General features: G+C 34.4%; 3 protein-coding genes across 5 annotated transcripts; 1 reads left to right on the forward strand and 2 right to left on the reverse strand.

Annotated features, from left to right (window-relative positions):
• The first annotated feature begins 7355 nt into the window (after positions 1-7355).
• LOC132033386 (ABSCISIC ACID-INSENSITIVE 5-like protein 5) lies at positions 7356-11860 on the forward strand. Of its 2 annotated transcripts, none has more exons than XM_059423350.1 (5): positions 7356-7466; positions 8033-9163; positions 10708-10779; positions 10856-10885; positions 11417-11860. In XM_059423350.1, exons 2-5 carry the CDS (start codon positions 8081-8083, stop codon positions 11489-11491), a joined length of 1260 nt encoding a protein of 419 aa, XP_059279333.1. In that variant the 5' UTR covers positions 7356-7466; positions 8033-8080; the 3' UTR covers positions 11492-11860. The 2 variants fall into 2 exon arrangements, with proteins under 2 accessions (XP_059279333.1, XP_059279332.1); XM_059423349.1 differs by lacking the exon at positions 7356-7466 and adding an exon at positions 7580-7889 and having other exon boundaries at positions 8029-9163.
• Positions 11861-12369: 509 nt separating this feature from the next.
• LOC132033387 (THO complex subunit 5B) lies at positions 12370-18743 on the reverse strand. Of its 2 annotated transcripts, none has more exons than XM_059423352.1 (9): positions 18437-18743; positions 17355-17645; positions 16035-16371; positions 15398-15732; positions 15043-15299; positions 14082-14676; positions 13854-13988; positions 13239-13505; positions 12370-12651 (listed from the first exon to the last, which is right to left on the reverse strand). In XM_059423352.1, the coding sequence occupies exons 1-8, from the start codon at positions 18644-18646 to the stop codon at positions 13239-13241; spliced, it is 2427 nt and encodes an 808-aa protein (XP_059279335.1). In that variant the 5' UTR covers positions 18647-18743; the 3' UTR covers positions 12370-12651. The 2 variants fall into 2 exon arrangements, with proteins under 2 accessions (XP_059279335.1, XP_059279334.1); XM_059423351.1 differs by lacking the exon at positions 12370-12651 and adding an exon at positions 12961-13094.
• A 1645-nt stretch (positions 18744-20388) lies between these two features.
• Positions 20389-26044, reverse strand: LOC132033388 (annexin D5). The gene is made up of 6 exons (XM_059423353.1): positions 25879-26044; positions 24203-24348; positions 23730-23948; positions 23020-23235; positions 22858-22947; positions 20389-20891 (listed from the first exon to the last, which is right to left on the reverse strand). Exons 1-6 carry the CDS (start codon positions 25952-25954, stop codon positions 20688-20690), a joined length of 951 nt encoding a protein of 316 aa, XP_059279336.1. The 5' UTR covers positions 25955-26044; the 3' UTR covers positions 20389-20687.
• Between the last annotated feature and the right edge of the window lie 735 nt (positions 26045-26779).

The raw sequence follows: 26779 nt of genomic DNA on the forward strand, positions 1-26779 counted from the left end.
ATTTGTCGTTCCATGAGTGACCACTATTCTTGCCGGTGCTAGTAAGGCATGTTGAATTCAGACACGTAGCTCTTGTGCTTGTGATATTTCCTAGGCAGTTGAGCACTAAAGTTTAAAGATATTTTTGTTTATTAATCACTTATGTCATTTTAGTTTGCGTAACTTAACTCTGTCCTCACATATTAATTTCTAGACTAGAAGGGATTTAATATAGACAATTATCTACAATTAACCTTAAATAATTTGATAGTGTAGAGATACATGTCAAATTATTCGTGTATAAAAACAAACCCTATACAGAGTCAGTTGTTCGATCCCAAAGAAAGCAGCATAAATCCAAGGACTTGTGACAACGCAAATAGTTCCCTTGAAAAGGAAATTATTACACTTGGCGCTATAAGAGGCAAGCTATGTGATATCTACTCTTGAAACAACAATATGGAAATAGATCTTCTGTTTTTAGCGTGCTTTGAATGTAGCTATAATAATGGCAAAAGGTGTTGACTAGAAACAATTTTTTATAGAGTTTTGATAAATTGAAAAAGAAAAAAAATAGTATAAGCAATTTGACCCTTTTACGGCAAGTACTTTTGGGTAGGGTTTTGACAAATGGCTTCATCATATTCAGATTACTCTAGAGAGGATATTACATAAATTGAGTGATTAGAAATATTGTTATTTTTTTTCTTCTTTTCTTGGTTTGACATGAGAAGAAACAGACGCCGTTCAGGTCAAATCCCATATCAATCGTATTGCTATTTGCACTCTTATTATAATATGGTTCATTTATTTGAACCCTATGCTTTTATGTTTTACAATTTATCCAGCTAATCTCTTCTTACTTTTCTTTTTTCTTTTGCAATTTGCACTCTACCTTCTTCTTTTTTTCCTTTTCCGATTACGATCTACCAGTGAGATTAGTAGCTAAAATTTCTGTGATTGGTCGGGGCATTTTTTTCCTATCTACGCGTGAAATAGGTTGCACCCATGTTTGCCACCATTAATGAGGGATGACATGCATTAGAGAAAATAAAGTTATATTTCCGACCTAATATTACTATGAAATTCGTTTTTCCGTGTGTTTACTTTTTTTAATTTCAAAATTCAAACCTACTTTGTGAAGATCCTAAATTAGCCACAAAATATATGTTAGATAGTTTGTAATTAGGGGTGGGCATAGTTTGGGCCAACTCGAAATCCAAATTGAAATCCGAACGTTTTAAATATTTGGTTTGGATTATGGATTGGATTTCAAATTTTATTTTTGAAATTTATGGGTTTCAGATTGGATATGAATTTAGTACTATGGATTTTAGATATCCGAAAATCCGAAATTTTTATACCTTTTATCTAAACCTACCTATATCATATGTACTAATAAGTCTAGTTTCTAAAGGTCTAATAGATTAGTACGTAAGACCCTACCCATTAAAATATTAAATCCAATATACAATTCTCTACTAAATTAAATATAATATAAGGTTTTCTTATTTCTCAAGTCTCAAAAGTCTCACATCAGTGTCACCCAAGGCAATGTTCTTTATTATTTTTCCAGATGACTACTTAGATTTTATTTTGTTCATTTCCACTTTTCCATAATGCTTTTATTTAGTATGGATTTATTATGTTGGACATGACTTGGATTTGTTAATCCTAACTTGAACTGGAAGGCTTTTTTTACTAAGCAATTAAGATTTAGATTTACCTCTGTGGAACTAACACATGAATTTCGTTCCTAATAAGTTTGCCTTAAGTCTCAAGAGTCAAATCCTAAATATCCAAACCGAATACTCCGAAACCGAACTTAAAATATCCAATCCAATCCGAACTTATTTGGATTGGATTTGGATTATAATTTCTTTAATCTGAAAACTGAATATCCAAACCAAAAATTTCATATCCACTGACGATAGCCCGAACGCCCACCCCTATTTGTAATACATGTATAAAGTGGGTGTGTCTACCGCAAAAGACGAAATGAGTTTGAAGGCTTTGTGTATTAAAAGCTTTTTCAAGTTTTTAAGAGGAGGTTAAAGGGCCAGTGAAAATAGATCACAAAATTTAGCATAGACTTATAATATTGACCGATCAAGTTGCTACGCAGAGCATGAATAAGGTTTTTTTTAGGTGGATCCTCGCCATATGATATATCAATTCTGAACAAACAGTATCTCTATATGATTTCATTATTGGTATATTGTTATACATATGATATATGGAGAGAGGAGACAACTTTATTGAGACAAACGATTTCTTTTATGAACTCTCACTATATGAATTATCATTATTGGTATTTAGTTCCATTTTGTTTGAATCGTCGTGGAAGAAGAAGAAGCCTTTCACCGGCCACTCTATTCCGATCATAAAATAAGAGCTAACAAGTCAATAGAGATAATCCGAACCAAACCGAAAAAAAAAACCCGACTGGAGAGAGAGACAACTTTTGGTTTTGGTTTTAACTCAAACCAACCCGACATTACATTTATAAAATTTCAAACACATTTTATACATAAATTTTAGTTATAATGTAATTTATGAACTCATCACTAGTTGGAATTAGACTTTTAAATGGCTTAATAAGTTTTATAGTGATATTAGTAACTCAAATAAAACTCAACAAAAAATCAAATCAATACTAATGCTAACAAAAGTAACACCAAATCTTATTTTATATTAGTTTAGAAAGTTGCATAACTTAATTTTATTTTTTTGTTCCATAGTTAGTCATGTAATTAATACTTGAGCCGTACTTATTTTAGCATGACTTAGTACTTTTAGATTATGATCATTTTTTACATGCCTTATAAATTAGTTGTATTTATTATAGCATGACTTAGTACTTTTAGATTATGATAATTTTATTTTATGCAATTTCATTAATTTTTTTCGTTGGATATTTTAGTACAATGTCATCTCTCATTCCGATTTTATAAATATATTCCGTAGAAAAGAAATATTTGAAGTATAAGTTATATGTTTTGTATGAAGACTTTTACCGGAAAAAACCCGAAAAACCCGAGCAATCCGAAAAAATCGAGAAAACCCGAGGTAACCATTTTGTTGATTTGGTTTGGTTTATAGATTTAAAAACCCGACGCAATCTATAAATTAACCCCAAAGAGCTATTCAGAATAATCTTTTCCTAGATTAGGCCTTCTTTTATAAAATGATTAAGAAAAATCTTCAAGTATATGATGACTTTATTGTATCTAGGAGGGGCTTGCCTGTATTTCACCAAACAATATACAAGCAATATCTCTTTAATTAGTAAAGGTCGATCTCACGCTTCAAACCTTTCTTGTTTTCTCGGTTTCGAATTATCAATATTTTTAGCAGTGTGTGAAGCAAAAATATGATGAGGTATATCCTTTCTTATCCGGTCTCGTGTAGATATGTAACTATTAACTAACATTTTGTCACTTAATACATCGTCATGGTGCAGAAGTAAACTGAACTTTTGGGACTCTGTTTTTATAAAAGTGACAATTACATATAGGATGCTTCTTCCTTCCTCGCACTTGGGAAATCAATGAGAACGATTGATGGACTTAACAAAAAACAGGTGCTTTGGTTCTTAGAGAAATAATGAGTGACACGTGTAAGTATATGTATTCATCCTCCATCGGTCTCAAAATGGTCTTAATTAGTGCTTCAAATTGATAACATGGCACAAAGAAATCCACAAACCCATATAGCTCAAGTTTTGTCCTTTGTTAACAATTAAATCATTGTCCATAAAAGTTCAAACTCTTCTCTTTCTTCTTTTCTTCTTCTTCTTTTTTTACCATTTTTAGCCATGAGGATAGTCACAAAAAGACAAAGTAAACTAAAAGAAAAGGATATGAGTTCCAATTATAGTCTTCAATGTTGAAATTTGATGTTGATACTTGTATAACATTCTCTCTCTTTTTTTTTTTTTTAATGATGGTATTTGGGTTAGCTTATGCGCATCTTAATTATATCATCAGGTGATCATAAATCACACACAGGGACCGAATAACTCTATATATGCATCAAAGTTTAGGCAGATAGAAATAAATCACTTACAATTTTGCATCCGTTGAAATTTGAACCTAGCTTAAATATATCTTCTCACTTCATTGACCAATAGGTCATACTCTTAATTGTGTATAATCTTCATCAGTTTATATTGTTAATTAATTTCAATCGAATTAAGGGTTTGTTCCCTTTATCATCTCTTGACAATAGTGTTTGAGTTGAAGCTTAGCCAATTTCACAAAATGAAGTCTAGTTGCCCTAATTCTACGTCTTTCTACATGCCTCCTTCTAATTGGAGCATTAAGATAATTATTGGCTGCATGACCTATTAGGATGTACCAGATGGCTAAAATCACCAAAAGATTATTTTGGTCGGAAATATAATTTAGAAAATAAAAATTGTTGATTAATTGTCATATAACTCATAATAGTATAGGTTTGAGGTGCCAAAAGAAATCAAAAAATTTGGATCTTCCTATATGTTTTGAGAAATTGGAATATATACAAGAGCTCTTTTGAGTGTATATTAATTATTTTAATTTCAAAACTTAATTATACTAACTTATTTTGTTTATCATTTGTGTATCCAAGTATTTTATCTGTATATTTATAAAAACTTTCATCTCTAGTGGATTATTATTTATACTCAAACTAATTAGAATCAATAAAAACATGAAAATTAAAGTCTTAGATTAATCTCCATAGCATATATCAAACTGTGATCTTTGTAGGGGGTTTGGTTTAATTTTTCTCCCCCTCCACCTGTCTGTTTTCATTTTAAAATGATTTGCCTTTTTAGTTTCTTAAGAGTAACTATATAAACTATTTGAAAGTACATTCACTCTTCAATATAATATGGCAAGAAAGTATACATAGACTCTGAGTTTCTGACCATAAATTAATTAATCAAAACTAAAGTAAAGGTGCCGTCTTGGAGAGTGTCATGTCAGTATCTTGGTGTGATTGAATAAAAATAATGCTTCATTAGCATTAATGGGAAGGCACATCTAAGAGATTGACATTGAAATGAACAATCTTTTAGATTAGGTTCTAGTTTAGGTAATGCTTATGTAAGCCCTCACATGCTTGACCTCAAGTCTAACAAAATTAGACGAGCTTCATTTTATACTTCTTCGCGGTTCCAATTTGCGTGATATTATAAATATTAGTACTACCTATTTAAGATTACAAATTACAAAAATAATATTTTTATGTTTCATGTCGAATCAAATTATCTTACACAAATTGAAATGAAGGGAGCTATACAGCTAACATCTCCATAATAACATCGTTTTTTGCTATAACAAAGTGTTATTATAGAGAACATATAAAATAACATAATACGAAATCATTCCAACAAAAAATTGATCGTTATATTTAAATATTATTATACAAAATGATAATTATAGAAAAGTCTCACTATATTTTAACATGCATAAACCTTTATGATTTGTGTTTGGTGAAGGAAATGTTTTCTTGTCTGGGTGAGTATGCACTTTATGGAGACCCATAATGTGCTATCATTAATGGAGTTTCTTCTTGCTTAATTTGGTTATCCATTTTTGGACATCTGCCGACGAATATTCATTTACTGTAAATAACGAGTCTTTGTATCATTATATGCCCTCACACCTTATCTCTTTAAGTTGAAACTCTGCAAAGCTAACACATGTCTATCCGTCTTGAACTTCACATGTCGTAGTCAACAAGAGATAGGTCTAGAGACATTTCCAATGATGATTGATCCTCTAAAAAGAACAAGAAAAACAATATAGTCTTAACTTGGAACAGGGAATTGTCTTCAAGAAAAAAAATAGTAAGAAATTATTACGTAAAGTTAATGATATTTTTGTAACAAAAAATAGTGTTATAACTTTCTTAGATAATTTAAAGTTACGCTGTGCCTCTAATTAATCAACCCCTTGGAATAGTTATGTGGGAGTCATAGTTCAAACTTGCTAGCTATAACACAAGAAAGATATAAACGTGAACCATGATTTGTAACATCTATAAGGTACAAAATTCATGGAGAGATTATAATGAGAAGATTGTAATGCAAGAAAATTATCGCTAAGTTATTTAGTACATACCGTTTTTGGATAATAGCGGTTGATTGCATTAAAAATGAGATATACAAGGTTTAACTTTGAATTTTTGCACAATACACAAAAAGTATAGAAATGGCACGAACAAAAAATTTAATATTTGGCAACTTTTTTTTATTATTGGCAAATGAACTTTTTTGTTGCGAAAGAGTTTAATTTTATTGCCATAGTATTGATTATTATTGTAAAAAGTACTTTTGGCAACAAAAAAAAAAGTTATTGCACATTGTTGCAATAACAACAGTTAGAAAAAGTTTATGCAATAAAAAAAAATTATTGCCAAAAGTACTTTTGCAACAATAATCAATTTATAGCAGCAAAAATAATTTTGTTGCCAATTTTTTTTTTCTTGTAGTGTGTTTTTTTATATATTAAAAAAAAGATGGCATTAAGTTTATTTTGTATTTTAAGTGCTTTATCCTGTAAATTTAATCCACATATATAATGTATCATATGTTAGATCTTGTATAAATAATACAATTTCAAGAATTATCTTCTTTCGCTTTATTTATCTTACTATCTTCCTGTTGTTACTATTTGTTATTACTGCTTCTTTTTCCTCACAAGGTCTATTTGCTTCTTTTTCGTCACAAGGTCTATTGGAAATTAAGAATAAATCTACGTACACTTTATTCTCCCCAAATCTCACGGCTACACTAAATTTATTGTTCTTGTTATTGTATGAAAAGTGAAAGAGTACGAGATCACTTCACACCTTGTGGTACTTACGCCTTCGTAGCGTAAAATTCAATCTTGATAAACTATTTCTCTAGCTATCCAATTTTGGGCTTTGCTCGAACCGAAGCTACCGTATTGTTTGATTATTTGCCCTGAAACTTGTTAATAAAAGCACTTAAACTTCAATCAAGATCTCAAGCCAATAAGAAAGTGCCAAATTAGTGCAATCCATAAAGGTCACTTCCCTATTATAAAAAGTAACCAATCCTAAAGCACCAAGTGCCCTACACACAGTACTGCACACTTTTGGGCGTGCGTCTTTATGGCCTTGTCACTATCCCATCCCACCTATCTGATATAAACCAAACAAACTCATCTCAACCGTTCATTTCTTTCTACGTGGACGGTTCAAAATCAACCACATTTCCTTCAATTATTGGCCCAAAGTCACAACAACCCCTCTCCTACCCCATGTTTATTGGCCCAAGTTTTATACCTTTGGGCCCCACAATCCCATTATTTTATTATCCAAGCTACTATATTTGGGCTACCAATTTCTCTTTTATATTAAAAAGTTCTAATGAGCCACTTGGCACTTTCAAGAACCACTCACAACCAAAGAAGAAACGTCTAGCAGCGTACCATTGCAAGAAAAAAAAAAAAAATCCGGAAAAACGAAAAAAGGTAAACAGGAAGTCACCGAAGTTTTTTTTTTTTTTTTTTTTCTTGTTGTTATCAGCTACAATTAGAATGGTGTTACCTAAAATATTTTTCTATTTATGGATAAGTAGTCAATGATTAGCTTGTGTTAGCTTTCTTGTTTTCTTACCTTCAAAGTTTTCAGCTTTATGCTTTGATCTTTGAGCTTTGTTATTTTTGACTTGAGTTTGTGCATTTTAAGTGGATATACTTTGGTAGGTGAAAAAGTATATGCTTTATTTGGATTGGTGGGTGGGGGAGTTTGTATTTTGGGGTTCATGGTGTGAACTGAAAATGCAGTCAACTAAGTTGAATGAAGTGAAATTCAAATAGAATTTGTTTTTGATGATTTTTCTGTAAAAGGGTTGGTGAAACTTAGCTTCAATTTGATTTTCCATCTGTTTCCAGGTATATTTGCTTTCAATTTCAGTATACACTTGTGTGTACCTGTAGATATATGTACATTTATGTGAGGGGTTGAACAGCATAAAGAGAAGTGAACAACTTGTTGGATCTGACATATATTTTTGTGATTCTTGAATAACAGAGAGAGCTTTGAAGTAGGGTTGGGGAATATTGTTGTGGAGATTTTTAGTAAAATGGGGGGTAACTTTAATTTCAAGAACTTTGGAAATGAGCCACCAGGGGATGGTGGAAGTGGTGGGAAGCAGCCCGGAAACTTTCAGTTGCCACGTCAGCCATCTATCTATTCGTTGACGTTCGACGAGTTTTTAACCACAACTGGGGGGAGTGGTAAGGATTTTGGTTCAATGAACATGGATGAGTTGTTGAAGAACATATGGAATGCTGAGGAGAGTCATACTATGGGAGGGCCTGGGATTAATGGGCAAGAAATTGGTGTTCAAAGTGGAAATTTGCAGAGGCAAGGCTCTTTAACTTTACCTAGAACACTTAGCCACAAAACTGTTGATGAAGTTTGGAAGGATATGTCAAAGGAACATGGAAATAGTGTTGTTGGGGTGCCACAAAATATGCCTCAAAGGCAACAAACTTTAGGGGAGATAACACTTGAAGAGTTCTTAGTTAGAGCTGGAGTTGTTAGAGAAGATGCACAGTTAGCTGCTAAATCGAATAATGCTGGAGCAATCTTTGCTGATTTGTCCTATGCTGGGAATAATAATACAGGGCTTGCATTTGGATATCAACAACCTAGTAGGAACAACACAGGTTTAATGGCTGGTAACAAGAATGGTGAAACTGTTATTCAGTCTCCTAATTTGCCACTGAATGTGAATGGCGTCCGATCCACACAACAACAACAACAGCCACATCAGCAACCGATTTTTCCTAAGCAGCCTGCTTTGCCCTATGGTGCTCCGATGGCTATACCAAATAACGGTCAGTTGGGCAATCCAGCACTCAACTCTAATTTCATTCAAGGCGCTGCTGGCTTAACGGGTGGAGGAATGAGTATGGTAGGTGGTTTAGGAGGCGGTGGGGTTACTCTAGCTGCAACGGCATCTCCAGGTGTTTCTTCATCAGATGGACTTGGGAAGAGCAACGGAGATAATACACCATCTACTGTATCTCCAGTTCCTTATGTGTTTAATGGTGGTTTAAGAGGCAGGAAATATAGTACTGTGGAGAAGGTTGTTGAAAGGAGGCAAAGGAGAATGATAAAAAATAGAGAGTCAGCTGCCAGATCAAGAGCTCGAAAGCAGGTAATTATCTATACTTTTTAATGATTGCATGCATTTTGTGTTACTGTCTTATTCAAAATATTATGAAGAATGATGTATTCTCACTTCTTGTATAGCAGAAACACAAACATCTGTCCTTATGTGTATAATCTTCATATTTCAACGATTTTAGTAGGTTTCTCTCCCTGTAAAAAGTAAATCTTTATCTTGATATCTCATCAAAGGAGTTTATCTCACGTTTTTCAATATAAAATTATCCTATTAAATTTAATGGGAAAAGATTGCTGGTGTTTTTGTGGCCTCACTAGGTGATTAGTTACACTTTGTGCCCAATGGTATGAAATTACAGTTATGCACATATGTCTACTTTCTGGTAATAATACTTTCAATATTATCTGTATCATACAGCTGAGAGACATGAACAACCAATCACGCCCATCGGATGTCTAATGTTAATACTAATTTGCATATCTTCCATTAAAGTTAATCTTTACATGACTCTCCAAACCTATCGAAAATATAAGTACGACTCTCCAAGAATTCTTAATGTTAACTTCAATATTTTCAGAGGTATATATTGATGTTAACTTAATGTTTTCAGAGGTTTATGGAATACCACATGTCTTTACCTCTAATTTTCTCTGTAGCAATATAGCAAAAAGACATACATCTGCGGTTCTCATTTTCATTAGCAAAAGCACCCGACATTTTCATAGTCATTTAGTTCCTGGGTGTGGTTACTTCTTTATATTTTGACTGCGTTTAGTGAAAATTCTGGTCCACCATTGCACACTGGATTGCTTAGGCTAGCAAATATAGAGGTCGCTTTGACTTCATTCGAAATAATTTAGCATAGACATTTAATGGTCCTCAGAATAAATATATAAAGGAATTTATGCCACCAGCACCTCGTATGGTCGCTATATTATAGACATGAAATCATAGGTGAAGACACCATAGATGAAGTGATCAGAAAGAAAGCACCAGATGGTTTCCATGTTCTCTTTTAGTTTTATCTTCTTTTAAATAGTTTAGTTGAGTATTTTAAGACAAATGAAAGGCTTTTGAACATTTGCCTAATCTATTTGTTGTTTGGAAGGGGTGGAAGAATGACAAGGAGAAAAAATCACATATTTTTGTGTAGAAGACCTGTAGAACTCAAAGGAAAACAGAAATTAGCTTCATCTTGTCACTTTAGACAATATTTGATTGACTAACATCCTACCTCTTATTCAAAGTTACCAGTTTAAAAAAAAAACATCCTACCTCTTACTATCCATGGGCGTGCATCTTTATAACTCTACAAAATATTTGATATCATATGCAGCAGAATGATAGTGTATTGAAATCTAAATATGACAAGATCTGAAAGGTCATGCTTCATAGAAGCTTTAAATATCCCCTTGACTACAAGGTAATGCAATTTTTGCTTTTCAAAGCAACCAAAATTTGTATGACCTTTTGCATGTCTTCCTAAATGTAGCCTAGCCCATGAACTAGTCCATCATTTTAATCTGATGACACTCTTGTGTTCACTGATTGTCATCTATTCTAACTTTCTCTAGGCCTATACTATGGAGCTAGAAGCAGAAGTTGCAAAACTAAAAGAAGAAAACGAAGAACTTCAAAAGAAACAGGTAACTTTGTATGAAATCACATTGCAACTTTTGTCTGTCTGAATGGTTCATTACTAACTAGATTGAACTGCTGCAGGAAGAAATGTTGGAAATGCAGAAAAATCAGGTACAAAAAATTTTTGGTTCCTCTTTCCAGTCAAACCCTCATGCTTTCTTCTTTTCTGCACGATTTTTTTTTTTTTTTGATGACATGGGAACCCGCAGCCGCTACCCTTTGGGTGCGCACCGGGTAAACTCAGCTCCTGTGCAATAGCTCGCAAATCACACAGGAGAGGTAACCCGCACTAGGCAAGTCCCATGCGACGAGCTCGACCCAGAAGGCAAATCTCCTGCTATCGTAGGCAGGGGGTTTCGAACATGAGACCTTCATTATGAAAGCCTCATGCTCAACCAACTAGGCCACCCTTGCGGGTTCTTTTCTGCGCGATTTTGCTTCCACAGACATAGTTAATTTCACCTAGTCTGGTCATCCATATCGTGCAAGAATCACAGCTTTTCTCGGTTTGATCCTATCCAATTTTTGTCCATAGAAGCTCATAGCTATTCTGCCTCGTTGATTGTGTTGTTTTCTTCTTGATCTGAGTTAGCATAGCATTTTTGGTTCCAAAAGCTTAAGTATTGCATTTTTGTGACACAGGTTATGGAAATGATGAACCTTCAAAAAGGAGCTAAAAGGCGATGCTTAAGACGGACACAGACTGGTCCATGGTAAAAAATAAAAGGGGGTTCAGAAGTTAGTGGTATTAGCCATATTTACAGACTTATAGTAGGTGGCTGTACATAAAGGGAAGATGTATTCACTGTAGATCGGAAGAGGAGAGTTGTCTTTTTGCTGTAGGTTTTTATTTCTGTTAATTTCTTGTTCTCCCTTGTTGGCATCATGCATAGAGCCAGGATGTAGAAATACCCAGTCGATAGCTGATACACATATAAAAATACATATATTAATGTAGCCTCTTTGTAATGTGTTCTGTAAATGTGATTTGAAAACCAATGTACTGTTTTAACAGGCTGAAAGTTGATTCGGCGGTTATGTTGCTTGAATTCTCCAAAAATAAAAAACTTTAGCCGGATTGAGACACACCTGGCGGCATTTTTAAAGGGTTAGAGCAACATAATTGAAAGTAATTATTTGTTCAAAGTGGAAGCTGTACGTTTTGTAGTAGAAAGTGAAAAGAATTAGGATGCTCTCCAAATGTTTTTCCGCAATGGTGTTTTTGAGTGGAGTCGTCGGTGATTGCTAATCTTGACAAACATCTTTCTCCTGGTCTTAAACGAGACATAAACAGCTGCAAATTGAGTTAAATTTTCAGGTGAACACAAGCATTAACTTAAAAATAATTGTTTCTCAACAAATCAGCCGAAAGCCTTGAGGCACATATGGTGGTGTTTGAAACTCGAAATATGCAGATTCAAGTGCATTGGTCATCACTAGAATACAAAATATTCAAGGTAATAGTTGCAAATCTCGCTGCGTAATTTAAGACCAATTGTCACCGTAACATTATTAACTAATGATGTTGGTGTGGATCATTTGCAAATTGAAGGAAAACGGCTTTCCTTACCAGTAATATCGTATAGCAACTCGAGTCAGGTAATGTTTGTGATATTTAGATACTTGAATGAACGTTTTTCCTTTCAAACTTCAAAAGAAAAACAAAAAAGAAGGGAATGTTTCTTATTTCACATTGAAATGGTACATAGTGGTTACAAAGAGACTGATCTCTCGCTGCTGATAGGTTAAGAGACGTGCACAAGCAAACTGACGATCCGCAATAACACTAATGAGTTGCCATTCGTTTTTATTGCATCTTATTGATCAAATGTCTGCACAAGCTGATTTTAATTGATCGTGCCACTGAATCCATCCAACTATATTAACATGGACACCGCGGAGCACTTGTTAAAGAGGTTTTTGTACGCAAACGCGGAAGAAAAAAATATAGTTAAAAATGCGCTTATATTAAGCAATAGTATAAAAAGATGTCGACCAAACATTAATGCTATTGATACGGTGCATATGTTTCATGGTTCTACCATTCGATATGGTGAACATACTAAATGATGTACTAGCAATACCATTTCAAAATATTTCCCTCAATCGGCAGAGCTGGCCCACCATGTGCTTTAACCAAATAATCAATCAAGCATTGTCTAACCAATTCTGGAAAAAACTGGAAGTGTATGAACCCCACTAACTTATTGAATCATCCTTACAAACAGCAACCAAGGCATCAACAACCGAAAAGAAAACAGACGTGCCAAGAAGTGGCATCAGCCCCATCATTTTGACAAGATGGACAACAAATAGCATCCTAGTGTCAGCAAGAGACGGCACGTTGCAATGTTAATCTCAGTAGTACATGGTATAGAACAAAAGACAAATCACATGGAGTTGAATTCAACCCAGCACACGCAAGAAATAAAGTTTCAAAAGGTAACAATATTTGGGATATTACCTAGTACGGATAGCCAGGGGTGCACGAGCCGTCTTTCCATGAGATCATCTTCCTATGATCTCTTCCTCTAAATGATCGAGCAACAAGCTGACCAGTCATAGGCTTGCACAAACCAACATCAATCACAGAAGTGCTCCTTCTCTTCTCAGAAGATGAACCCCCGTCTTCAACATAAAAGTCAAACAGCAAGGCAAGACAACGAACCTGATGAGCGAGGACTAAGTTTTCTTCATCTGCAGGTATAGCATTTATTATGTGAACATTGACCTGCAATAGATTAGATAGCTACTTCAGTATAAGATTGACGAATAAACTTGTTGAAAACTGACATCAGACAATCTCAATCAATGAACATGTTCAGCTAATTGTCTGAGGACTCCTCAAACCTAAGGTGGTTAATAAAATGTTTCTGTTAGCAATTAAGGAATAAGACCGGAGTCTCCTTTTGAGTGAGACATTAGCCACAGGTTTGCGGTTGAATTGCATTTCACTGTAAAACACTTTTAGATCGATGTAAAACACTGAAACCCATTTAACATGGTCTAAGCAAATAAAGAATCCATGTAACATAGCCACAGGCTGCAAAACTAAACCATCAAGTTTGTTACTGCTAACCTCTGCTTCCATGCTGCGAAGTTCATTGTACCACACAGAACTATCCACCTTGGAATAGCTCTCTGCCTGTATTGCCTCATAGAGGCTCAATGTGAAAAGAGGAGGTCTAAGTGGATACTCCTTGCTGATTTTGATCTGCCATAAGAATTACCATAATGTTAGCCACTCATGAAGAGGAAAATTAAATTGAATTTTGAGATAGAAACTGAAAAAGGAATGATGTTAGACCTTGGATTCCAATTTCATTTTTCTTTCCTCGTTATTCATCTTTCTTATCAAAACAAGACAATATTCCTGAACCTTGCAGTCCACCCATGAGTTATCACTGACCCCAGCAGATGCAGGTGCATTATTACTATCCTGCTCAATCTGCACAATGTCATCCATTTCACTATCTGATTCCAGAATAAGGTCTGTATCATCTCCGTATTTCTTAAAACTCGGTGACTTCCCCTTTGAAATTGGAGAGCCGGTACTCTTTGAAATGAACGCCAGCTTTGTCGAATGATCAAAAGCAGTTTTTTTATTTGGCGTGAAATTAGTATCATTTATAGAAGTGGCAGGAACTAAGGATGGAAGCTCCCCATCCTCCCTCGTGCTTTCGACCTCTTCTTTTGAAGAGGCAGATTTTCCATTCACCACAACTTCTGTAGGATGCTGAACTTGTTCTGTTTCTTTGATAGCCAATGATGAAACCTGACTAGGAGATGAACCAAGAGGGATCCATGCATGCAAACTGCAGCGAGGATCATGTGAAGCCCAAGGAACACTTCCACCGGCTAGAACTGGCCAATTTAGGTTCATTAAAGAATCAAACTGCTCCCTGTAACTCAGCCAAAAAACAGTTCAAATTTCCAATATGAGTTAGACCTTCCGTTCTAACCTTAAGGCAAAAAATAAAGGAGGAATAGAAGTAAAAGACAAGTCTAGAGATAGAATTTCAATACTGAAAGTACAAAAGAATACAAGACATCACATCATTCTCCGTGAACACGAGGACAGAGTAGAAAATAGAAAGAAGGCAGAGTACGAACTTGCAGAGCAAGGTAAACATTCACTATCTTTAATAAATTCAAACATCTTCAGCAAAACAAAACTGCACGTAAGATCATCGCTGCCACAAGTCAGTCTCATCTATGATATTGTCCCTACAGAGCCATGACGCTAAACATACAGTTCAGTGACTCACACTAGAGCCAGCTGAGCCTTTTTCCGAGCACGGACTCTTTGCACAACTGTTTGCACCCGATTTTGCTGCCGATACAGCGACAGACCAGATATAACAGCAGCGTGCTTTGCTGTCTCATCATTTGAAGTCTCCAAAACCCTAAGCGATGGTGACACCTCAGGTAAAAAGTCGATGCCTGCCAGATGCTGGGCCCACTTGTATGGTCGTGAGGTTCTCCTTTCATCAAATGCAATAGCATGTTCAATTAGCTTAGCTGACTGCAGAAAACACAAGAAGTTGAATCAATCAGAAATACTGAAACAAACAGTTGAAAGTAAAATGAAAAATTAGTAATCCTATATCACAAGCTGAAAACCTGGTGTGGAAGTTCAAGGCCTGTGTCATCTGGAAATAAATTGCATAAGATGTCATTATCAGCATTCTCTTGAGAGCCTTCAACTCCAACACAAACACTATTCAACTTAATTAAGTACTCAAATTTCAAAGTGACAAGTTTTCTAGATTGTAAATCAGATTTCTCATCATCGTGTATATGAAGTGTGACTTTAAGTGGGTGAGTTTGATAAATTCCAGCCTGCTCCAGACTTTCCTTGCTGGGTATCTTTTTGGGACGCTTTCTTCTCCTTTGTCCATCATCTTCCTCATCTATATCATCATCAACTTTCGAGCTCTCTAAGCTGGCAGACACACCTACACACAAACGATTTATCATTCAGGAAAGAACATTTAAAGAAGAGCAAAGGAAGCAAACTGGGAAAGAAGAAAGGGTTCAGCCGGATAAATACAATCAAGCTAAAGTAAATTAAAGGAGATAAAGTCGGTGAAATTGAGCGTGAAAACTAGCACATCCACTGTAGTGCAACCAAAAATGACAGCGGATAAATGAACAGGCATGCAGAATAAAATAAGATATTAAGGTTTACACAGCAGTTTCAACAAAGAGAAAAAACACATGATAAGCCCAAACAAGAAATCCATAGACTGGCACCCACCAGTGTCTTTATTTGCTTGCTGACGGGCAACAGCTTGAGCATCCTTCACACTACCAACAATCTCTAGCTCCACATTTTCTCCAAAGGCTTCTTTTTGGGCCATTAGCTGTGAATAAATAACATAGAGAGGCGGAGGAAGCAACTCTGCGTATTGCAACTGCTTCAACTTTTTTGTGTGCAGAACTCCAAGTTGGTGCTGCACCGGCAAGGATGCTTTCTTGAGTGATTTTAGGTGTGACGGGAGACTTGACAAGAACTTCTTCCTGTTTGCAATGGTCTCCTGTAGAGCCTTTTTTTTCTGTTCCAGTTTCTCACGAAGCTTGCATAATTCTTTGCGCTGACACAGCAAATAAGTAAGTTCAACACAAAGCCACAGCCAGACTTATCACACACACACCCAAACAAAGGAGCTTCAGCCACTCCTCCAATGGCCATATAAGTTCAACACAAAGCTACAGCTGATACATATTGTCTAATACAAGTTCTAAAGAAAGGAGAAGCATAGAATTGACCTCAACATTAGCCAAATACTAAAAGATGCCAAATCTTTTTCCAGCTCATGAAGTAACATGTTACAACATCTACAAATGAAACACATTACTCTTGATAAAAAATAAAAATAAAACAAATGAAACACATTAGAAGAAGATTATGTAAGTGCAATATGTGCAGAATCCACTGAAAGCACCACTACTGGAAAGCCAAGGTAGGTATATTTTCAGAATATCTCTATTCCCTATTGACGTATAAACCTCCATGGACCTCAAACTTAGCTAAATAAAAGAGAAGCATAGAATTTGACCTGCAGATTAGCCAATACTGAATGACCCCGAGATTTTCCGGCTCATGCAATAACATGTTACGACCTCTACAAATAAAATCTATTCAGAAAAGGAATATATAAGTGCAATATGTACAGAATCCACAGTTAAAAGCGCCAGTAAACGGAAGCCAAGCCGGGTATAGCTTCAAAGTATATCTTTATTGCTTGTAACAACATTCTTATGACCGCCTACTCCACTGCATCCACTTCTGGGACCAATTTAGTAATTGTAATAAAGATGATAGTCCTTTTGTTACCTTTTCTAAAAAAAAAAAAAATGATAGTCCATGAATACATGAGTTTAAGGAGCAAGATAATTTTGATTCACAAGCAACGTGAAACACCTAACAACCCCATTTAGCACAAGATGCTGAGAAAATAACGCTAGCAAACAATCACTAATTTGGAAAACAAGATGCTGAGAAAATAACGCTAGCAAACAATTACTAATTTGGAAACAGAAAGGAGTACTTGCCAATTGCATTAAACTAATTTACCTGGAATAGCTCAAAATTGAGCCGCTTTAGCATCAAATTGTGTGAGCTATCCTTTGAAATAACAGAGTTTTTTATCTCCTCAGGTGCATCTCTAAAGAATTCTTCCTCGGGAACAAGTTCAATATCAGGATATTTTGACCTGAAATCTTTGCATGCCTTTATAGCTTTCACATAGTGACTTTTTTCATACATCAAGTTGTGGAGCTGCAGTGTGGTGAAGTCCACGGGAGCTTTTGCACGTTCCGTTTCCCCCTTCACACGATCCTCTTCGAGCAAGATTGATCTATTTGCCTATGGGAGGATGTTTAAGGTAAGTTTAAAGAAGTCAGTTGAAAATATTAACATAGATTTCATGGCACAATTAGTTTGCTATCCGGCAATCCCAGCGTTGGTTTATTGAAACGATTTAAGAATGGTTAGATGAAAGAAGACGGCCTAACACTTTACACAAATTTCAAAGTTTGGTACCTTGCTCTAAGTGTAGAGCCCCAAAAAATCAGATAAAATATACCTTGTCAAAAACAAAAAAAAACAGATAAAATATACAAATCTAAACTTAACATGAAATATGTGCAGCCTAAGAGACATTATCTTTGCAATTCACAATGAAGCATGTATCAAGTTTGAGAAGTGAAGCAATCAAGCGACAATATCATTCAACGAGAACAAGAGTTAAAATACAAGAGGACACAACCGACTCTCCAATCCTCTAGATATGATTAGAAGACTTACTTGAAACAATTCAAACGAAACTAACTTTAACAACTAAATCTAATCTTCTCGATAAAATTAGCAGATTTTTCAAATGAACACTAACTCTAACAACTAACAAAACGACTCATAGACCTGATTAGCTCAATAGCAAGAAGGAATAGAAGCACATGTACATAGATTCAATTAGTCGATAAATTGCATTGAGATCAAACAACTAGCATCGAATTACAACAACTAGCATTCATACGGATGATATGTAAATATACGTGAATTGAGTGATCTAGAGTACTAACAGCTCGTCATTAACCCTAATCATATTCATTTGAATAGTTTTATCACTTCCTTTGTAACAAAAAGGCTATCATTACCTGACGAAGAGAGACGAAGTTGATGAAAATCTGAGTAACAAGTTCGCGAATTTCAGATTTAGGAGTGCTTTCTTTCTTCATAGAAAGCATTTTCGAAATGATTTCCTCAACTGAAGCTTTGCTTTGCTGAAGAACTTCGTACGGCGACTTTTCCTGTTTGTGCTCTGGTAGTATCTCGCCGGGTTCCCTCATCGTTACGTCAAGCTTCATCGCTGCTCAGTCGTACACTTGGCTTCTCGATGTGTACGCTACTAGGGTTTCTTATGTCTGCTCGAGTGCAGCCTTCTTGGTCCTCTTCTTCTCCTTTTCTTTTTTTTTTTGTCTTCAGCAAGGTAATCTTGTGTTCATTTTTTCTCCTTGTTTTTTTTTTTTTGAATAATTTGTTTCCAGAATTTACGAAGAAAAATACATTAATGGAAAAGATTAAAAAAAAAAAAAGAAAGATAATTTATGCATTTGTTTTCAGAAGTTCTTGCATTTTCTCAAAAATTGTTTTCTATGTTATGCATTGTTTATTTTTTATAAAATGACAATTTTAGCTGTTACTTCCGTGTATATTTATTTTTTTAGTTTATCTAAAAAGAATATTATCTTTATATATATTGAAACAATATGACTTTAAAAATTATCGTTTAAACCTTACGGAGATGATTTGTTGTGATACAACTATTTAAGGTTAAGTTTAGAGAATAAGTATCAAAAGTCTTTAACTTTTTTTCTTCAACTTTGTGTTTAGTCAAAAAGCGTCACATAAACTGAATGAAAAGAGTATAAAAATATATATAGATCACCATAATTAATAATTCAGTTTAAAAAATTATGATAACAAAAACTTTGACTCTCCCAATAATAAATGTGGGGGTACGGCTTAGCTAGCGTTTGGACATAGATTTTTAGAAAGATTTCGAAAAACTTGATTTGGGTGAAGGTTTTTTAAGTTTTAAAAATGTGTTTCGTCATAGTTTTTCAAATCATATTTCACTTTTTGTTTTGGAAAACATGAAATATTACTTATAACCATAAATTCTAAAAACTATCAAGAATACCCAATCATACAAAGTTGATCATCCCAAATTATGCAGAACATTATATTTTAAGAACAACTGCTAATAACACACTTATTACCTACTACAATTCAAATTACAATACAAAGATCCATATTTATCTTCGCAACGGATTTCTACAGTTGACCGAGCAATTTTCCCTAGAATTTCTTCTTCTACTGTTTGGGCACAGCTTCGCTCGTTCACTTTATTGAAGAGACTGCTTTAATTGTGGTAATATGATAGATACGGCTTTAATGGAGGAACATGGTAAATAGAATTACTTGGGTTACAGGTTTGAGACTAAATTTGAGATTTGAAGATTTGTTTTCAAAATCTTATGGCCAAACAAAGATTTCAAAACAAATATATTTAAAATATGCTCCCAAAACATATGGCCAAACGGGAGCTTAAGGAGCTGCACAACTTTTTTTTCCATGATATACTTAAATAATTTTTGTTAGTATCTTATTTCCAAAATGAGTTATATGTATAGCTTTCTTTACAAAATGCAAAAATTATATTGACAAAAGTGAACACCACTGTGTTGGACTCAAATTCGTTGTCCATGCCAAAAGAAGGAATCCAAGAAATACAAGCTAGAAAAGCTTCACCCCCAAAAAATTAATATACTTGATCACTTCTCTAAAAAGATAATTATTAATCTTTTGTTTCAACTTATGTGATTATTTGGCATGAAATTAGCCTTTTTCAAAAAATTATGATCTTAAACATGTTGTGACATTTGTGTAGCCAAATAAACTTAACATTAAGGGCAAAAAGTGAATCTAAAGTTACATTATTTTTGAATATAGAAACGTGTTTTGTAATGAAATGTAACAAGGATCAAAATCAAAATTTATCAACAACTTAGAGTTCAAAGGTGCTATTAACCCCAAGAAAAAGAAGAAGAGCCAAATGTGATTCTTTTCTTCCCCAGCTGGAATAACATTTGTCCCAACTCACAACAATACCTCAAAAGTCAAAGGTGATTCTTAAGTGAACATCTGAAGGCACCTTTACAACAACTACCAATGTATAGACACCGTTTAAAGTCAGCCAAACTCAGAAATTAAGCAGACATTAATAGAGTAACTGCAGAGTTGTTTATGGCTACTAACATGCAACAGAAACTTCTTGCTTTACACACATGGGTTTCAACACTGACGACATACTTAAAACACCAGCTATATGGTCTCGAGTCTTCATTAGTGACCAGGCCCAAGAAGAGATAGAAGAAAGGTACGATAATCGCCAGAAGTCTCGGAATGAACAGCATCATTAAGAGATTTCCTATGCTTTTTCTGGTACTCTACTTTTATATACTGCATATCGATCTCAGTTCGCGTGACTACTATCCTGATGAGAGTCTTATCATCCGTCCCCAAGCCCTTCATTGCCTTGTGCAACTCCTGCATCCATTAAACATATGTAAGGTGCAGGCAGTGCACATTTTATTCACGTAAGAATAAGCATAAAAGAATGGCTTACTAAATTCAAGACAAAAATGACTGAACAGAGATTATAGCAAACTACTTAAGATTATTCTGAAGCCCGCAAATGAAGGATGTTAACAGTACAAACACAAAAATCTTTAGAATCCCTTTCCACATCAAGTTGAGATATAGAGCCAAAATGAATGAGAAATATTCCACTGTAGAAAGAGCAGCATGAAACTTTCCACATGAAGGAGAACAAATATCACAGTGAGGTATAGAGGCAATGCATCTACATGACACACAAGATAAAATTAGTCTACTTGAAGGAAAAGAATATTTTTTGGAGGATAGTCATCTCCAGCAAACCTTTTGGGCAATATAAATCTAAACCAAAATACAGCTTGGCCACTTTTTTTCTTGATTGGTACACATATAACCAAAAGCAAGGAGACGAAGAAATCCAATAGGAGGAAGAGGATCAACTATTAAGTATAACATCAGGAAGTGAAATGACCATGCCATCTCCAAAAGGTAACTATCATGATATTTGTCTCTTGACAGGTGTCAAGTGTTATGCTTATAATATCTACTCAATTCCTCCTGATTTGACTATTTACTTTCACTTGGCACTTTCAAAGAGAAGAATTGAAAGTATTACTCTTTCAACCAATTAAAGTGTCCTATGATTTTAGTCTTTAGTGGTCAAGTTTGACCAGTACTTTTACTAATATGAAACATAAGCTTTAAAAAAAATAGATGTTACCGTTATCAAAAAAAAAAAAAAACATAAGCTTAAAAAATTGACAAAATAAAAGTAGAACAACAACTACATACCCAGTGAAAAATAATACTATTGATTGAAAAATCTATTAATTGAAAAATAATACTATTGATTGATTAGATATAGGGTGTGTTTAGTATGGGGGAAATTGTTTTCTAGAAAATAAGCTTTTTCTTATTTATTTTCCAGTTTTTGGATGGTGAATGGAAAATCTTTTTTAGTGCTTGATTGATCAGTAGAAAAAAAAATCTGGTAACTGAGTGACCCATACTGCTATGAATATAAAGAAATTCTGAATTGTGAAGTAAAAAGTAAATATTTGGAATGGAAAATATAGTTTTAATATTAAAAAGGGTTTGAAAAAGTAGAATTACATTAATTAAATATACCAATAATATTACAAACAGATGATATGGAAAATGTAGTTTTATTTCTTTGTGATTTTTCATGTGAAAAAAGAGTAAGCGAGCCCTTCCAAGTGTTCTTGAAAAGAAGCAAAAAATTCAACCAAGAAAATAAATAAATAAATAAATAAAAGAAGCAAAACAAGGAATTCATTGTAAAACCAACACAGAAATAAGAAACAAAGAGCGCACCATAAATCCGTGTGTCTAACGCCTCCTTTTTTAACCGGAAAATGACTTCCCTTGGATCCTTAAGGAAGTCATTTTCCACTAATTAGAGGAAAATGTGTTCCTTAGCAAAAAGTTTTCTCAAATATGTGCAACCAAACATGAGAAAATTGGAAAAATAAAATCTGGAAATTTTTTCTTTTCCTTCATACCAAACACAACCTTAGTTACAAATTTAACTTGGGATAGTTAATTCCTTCATTTCCCCAGTTACCAGTTTCAAAACAGAAAAAAACCTTCATTTTCCTTTTTTTATAGATAAACTTACAAAAGTCAGAAGATACACCATCTTTTTGGTCATGTCCATGTAAAGGAAGATAAAGAAAAATAACAGAAGTAAACGACATCCAAAATTCCCAACAGCAAACCCAACCCCCACCTTTAAAAAAAAATGAAAAAGGAGATAATATCATTTGAGGAAAAAGAAAGAGCTAGTCAGAAGCATAAGTTCAAGAATATCCATATTATAGGCAGAAAGGTAATTGTGTTTATGACTTGAAAAGAATTAAACAAATGTAACCTGTACCTTCGCAAAGTATTTTGCTGGATTCTCAGCACACTGCAAAATAGTCAAGAGGGCAAACTCGAAGAGCCCAGAGGTTTCACTTTTTACAGCCTGTAACAGTTGCAATCCATTGGTTAACTAAATTGAAAATCTGAATAGGTTTTCTAAATGATGTCAGCTTACCTTTTTTAACGACCTGCTGTACATGCTGTGATAAGCAGCACTAACAGCAGCCAAGTGTGCCCTGCTTCTTTCAGAGAAAATTTGTATAAAAGTCTTCTCATCAGTTCCCAGTTTCTTCTCCCCAGCTTTGTAAAGAGCTTTAGCATCATAATCCACCGTAGCTCTGTCAACTTCTGGGCCTTCATAGCGCATTGCGCTTACATATGCTAGAAGCAACTGTAGTGATTAAGAGAAAATAATATATCAGTATCTTCCTTCATAAGACCTAAGCAGTACGTGCAATTATCTGTTTGAGTTTTAGAGATCGTACAAGGTAAACTTCCATTTGTATAAAGCAAGTAAAACTCCAAAAAAAGTAACTAATATATTGAAATCAGAAACCATACTAGATTCAGGTCAGTTCTATTCAACGGAGGCATAGGTGCCCGGTGCCCCAGCACAAAGGGTAAATGGTATAAGTACAAAAGTCACTTGAGAGTTCCTCATTTTCCCCTCATCTTTCCTAAAGACTATAACTGGACAAATAAAGTTCCACAAACTACTACTATTACTCATTTATTTACTTTTTCCACAAGGTTTTCGTCTTTTAGGTGATCCAGAATTGCCTTATGTTCTCTTCTTTCATGTACTTGTAATCATCATTTAAAAGGGAATAAATGACTCAAGTGAAAAAAAGATTTTATTTTGTACAAGATGGAGAGGGTGACTACCTTTTTGTGATCACCAGATGCGTGAAGCTCAATATCATGCTCAAGGTAAGTACCATTCATGGAATGGTAAAGTTGTTTGACATGTACTATTTGAGACGGAGTCCGAGAACATATCACTTCAGTGGCAGCTCTGAGATCAATGGCCTCAGCACTCAAGGCCTTCCTTACTAGTATAGCATCCCTTCCTGCTGGATCATACATCCAAAGCAATACTGCTTTCTGGAACCATTCAAAATGATAAAGAAGATGAAGAAACGGACAGCTTGAAAGAGAAAAGACTAAAGGAGGAATCACAAATTTTGCCACATTCAGTTTCATTTGTCTATTGTCATTGATGTTGCTAATGCCCTAACTTTTTAAATCTTCTCTCTGAATGCAATAAGCTTTAGGCCTCTAAAATTCTTGTTTAATAAAGTAGTAAAAAGTTAAAGAGTTATCAAAGATATTCCAGAATTTCTATTCTCCATCAATACCTCGAGGTTACCACTAAGCTCTTTGGCCAAGCGTTTGCTTAGCTCTTCAGAATACATAGCTCTGTATTCCTGTTGAATAAGAGCCCGCTGAGTTGCATCACGATGGGCAAGGATGTTAATGACTGCTGGTTTATCACATCCAAATCCTGCACAACACGAACCAAGTAATTCAATAGAAGGCAAGCTGAATAGCAACACACTATAACTTAATTCCGCTTTTGAAGTCACCTTCTGATTTTCAAGTATTGTATGCACTCATAAGAAATTACGTCAGAAATAACTTGATTATGCGTTTATTTTCCACTTTGGAGTACATAAACTCTAACCCAGAAATTAAACCGAAATGGGATGATGACATTTATTTGTTAACCTGATAGCACTTAAAGTTCAAAGGAGTATACTGTCCTGTAAGCCATAGCTTGCTAGGAGTTCTAGAAGCAAAATGTATCATCTTTTGTGCCCTGTCTAATATTTTGATTGGTTCAAAGTAATTGATGTGATACAGAACTACAGAGCTCGCGTGAATGGAGAAATAAACTGTGAAGATTAATCATTATCTCAAGGCTAAGCTACCTTAATGTTATGGGAGACACCATGCTTTACTTGTTAAATTTCATTGAGGCCTTGAAATAGGAATAACTTCTTTCATTAGGAGATTGGTTAGCTTTACACCAAGGGGTGGAGGGAATGGGATATATTCAGAAGCCCAGGTAGTGATTCCAGATAATTGCACCAACGCCAAGCCATAAACATTCTGCCACGAATGAAATTTGCAATATCAAAATTATGATGTGCTGAATTTCGTGAACTCCATCATCCTATGCATTTCCTCTTTGTTTAGCTACGCTACTTCTAATAATTATTTTTTTTTTTTTTTTTTTTTGATAACCTTATTGTCTGGGCCAGCTTGCACGCACCTCGACTAATTCCACCGGATACCTGCCACCTCTAACGAGCAACATGTACCAAGTAACTGTCCACCAAGGCTAGGACAAATGGGAAGAAATCAGCTAGTGTTTTTGTCTCTTCTGGTAATTGAACCTGAGACCTCATGGTTCTCAACCCACTTCGTTGACCACTAGGCCACACCCTTGGGGTGCAATAATTCTAGAAAGCATACAGGCAAATCTACACAGAAAATTGGAGACAAACTCACGCATCTCTAAAGAATACTGTCTGATAGGGGACCCTTCTCCTATCCCTCACTTGTTAAAAAAAGGATATAATTATTTTACAAGTTTTTATTTTAAAATATTCAAGGAGTAATGTTAAATTCTATTCTATTTTTAAGTAAACAACACTAAATCAAATACAAATACATGCCAGAACTACACATGTGCTTTCTCCCCTGGCACAACAACTTCCTTTCTCTCTTCATAAACATTTTATTCTTTTTTAAAATGATAAAAAGCAAGTAATTAGGCCCTTCTTATTTTTCTTTTTGTCATGCTTGAAGCTTAATTCAGTGAAACAACAACTCATCCTCAACAAAAATTCAAAATTCTAGGGCAAAAACAAAAAAGGAACCCACAAAGCAGGATGAATTCCAGTACAAAAGACAAATAAAAATGAAGCAGAAGACTAGTAACCCTACAAATAAAAAACGAGAGAAGTTATGAAGTTAATGGAAATGATCACATAGACTTAAATAGAAAGATAATGGTGAGGAATTATACCTTTGAAAGCTTTGTAAAGGTGCATGGCGTCATCACGAGGGGAAGATAAAACTGGAGGAATAGTAAGGGTAGCCATTTCTCTGTTCTCTGCTTTTTTTTTTTTTTCCCCTTTCTTTCTCTCTCTCTCTGTTGATTAATAAATGATAAAATAAATGTACGTGCACACGCCCCCTTCATCCGCTCAACTACTCCACCAAGCTTTTTCCTAATAATTTTAAATTTTAAATGAGTCGCATTGACTTCAGGTGACCCCACTTTGAATTCAGGTAATCCCCCAAACTCTACTCTATAATTTTTTGTTCTATACATGTATAGTCTGTTTTGATTAAATTTTTAAAATTAGCTTATTTTAAAAAATATTTTTTGTGACAAATAGTTTCTATTTGATCGATTAATTCTAAAAATATTTTTAAGCAGTAATTATCATTTAGTCAAACTTTTAAAAAGCGCTTTTAAATGTATTTTTTTAAAAGTGTTTTTGAGGAAAAATTACTTTTTTTAGTTTCTAGAAAACTGTTTTCGCTACTCACCAAAAGTACTTATTTTCTCTCAGAAGCTTGATTAAACACCTCACTTTTTTTAAAATAAGCACTTTATGGAAAAAAAAATTGGAGAAAAACGAGCTTGGCCAATCAGGCTAGAAATACAAATTCAATTTATTTAACCTATTAAAATTATAAATAATAAACCATTTTTTTCATAAGTCACTATATTTTTAGCAAGAATTGAACAAATAAACGAATTTATAATTTATTGGAATATTTTCATGAGCTTAGTCCATTTTAGCCAAACCCATTCTAGTCCATCTAAAAACTGGGCAGCTATGTAGCCTAAATTAATCTTTTTTTTTTTTTGTGCGGAATGCCCTTCAAAGTCACTGGTCTTTAATTTTTGCCCCTCA

This window comes from Lycium ferocissimum, chromosome 10 (assembly GCF_029784015.1).
Source record: "Lycium ferocissimum isolate CSIRO_LF1 chromosome 10, AGI_CSIRO_Lferr_CH_V1, whole genome shotgun sequence".
In the NCBI taxonomy this organism is placed as follows: domain Eukaryota; kingdom Viridiplantae; phylum Streptophyta; class Magnoliopsida; order Solanales; family Solanaceae; genus Lycium; species Lycium ferocissimum.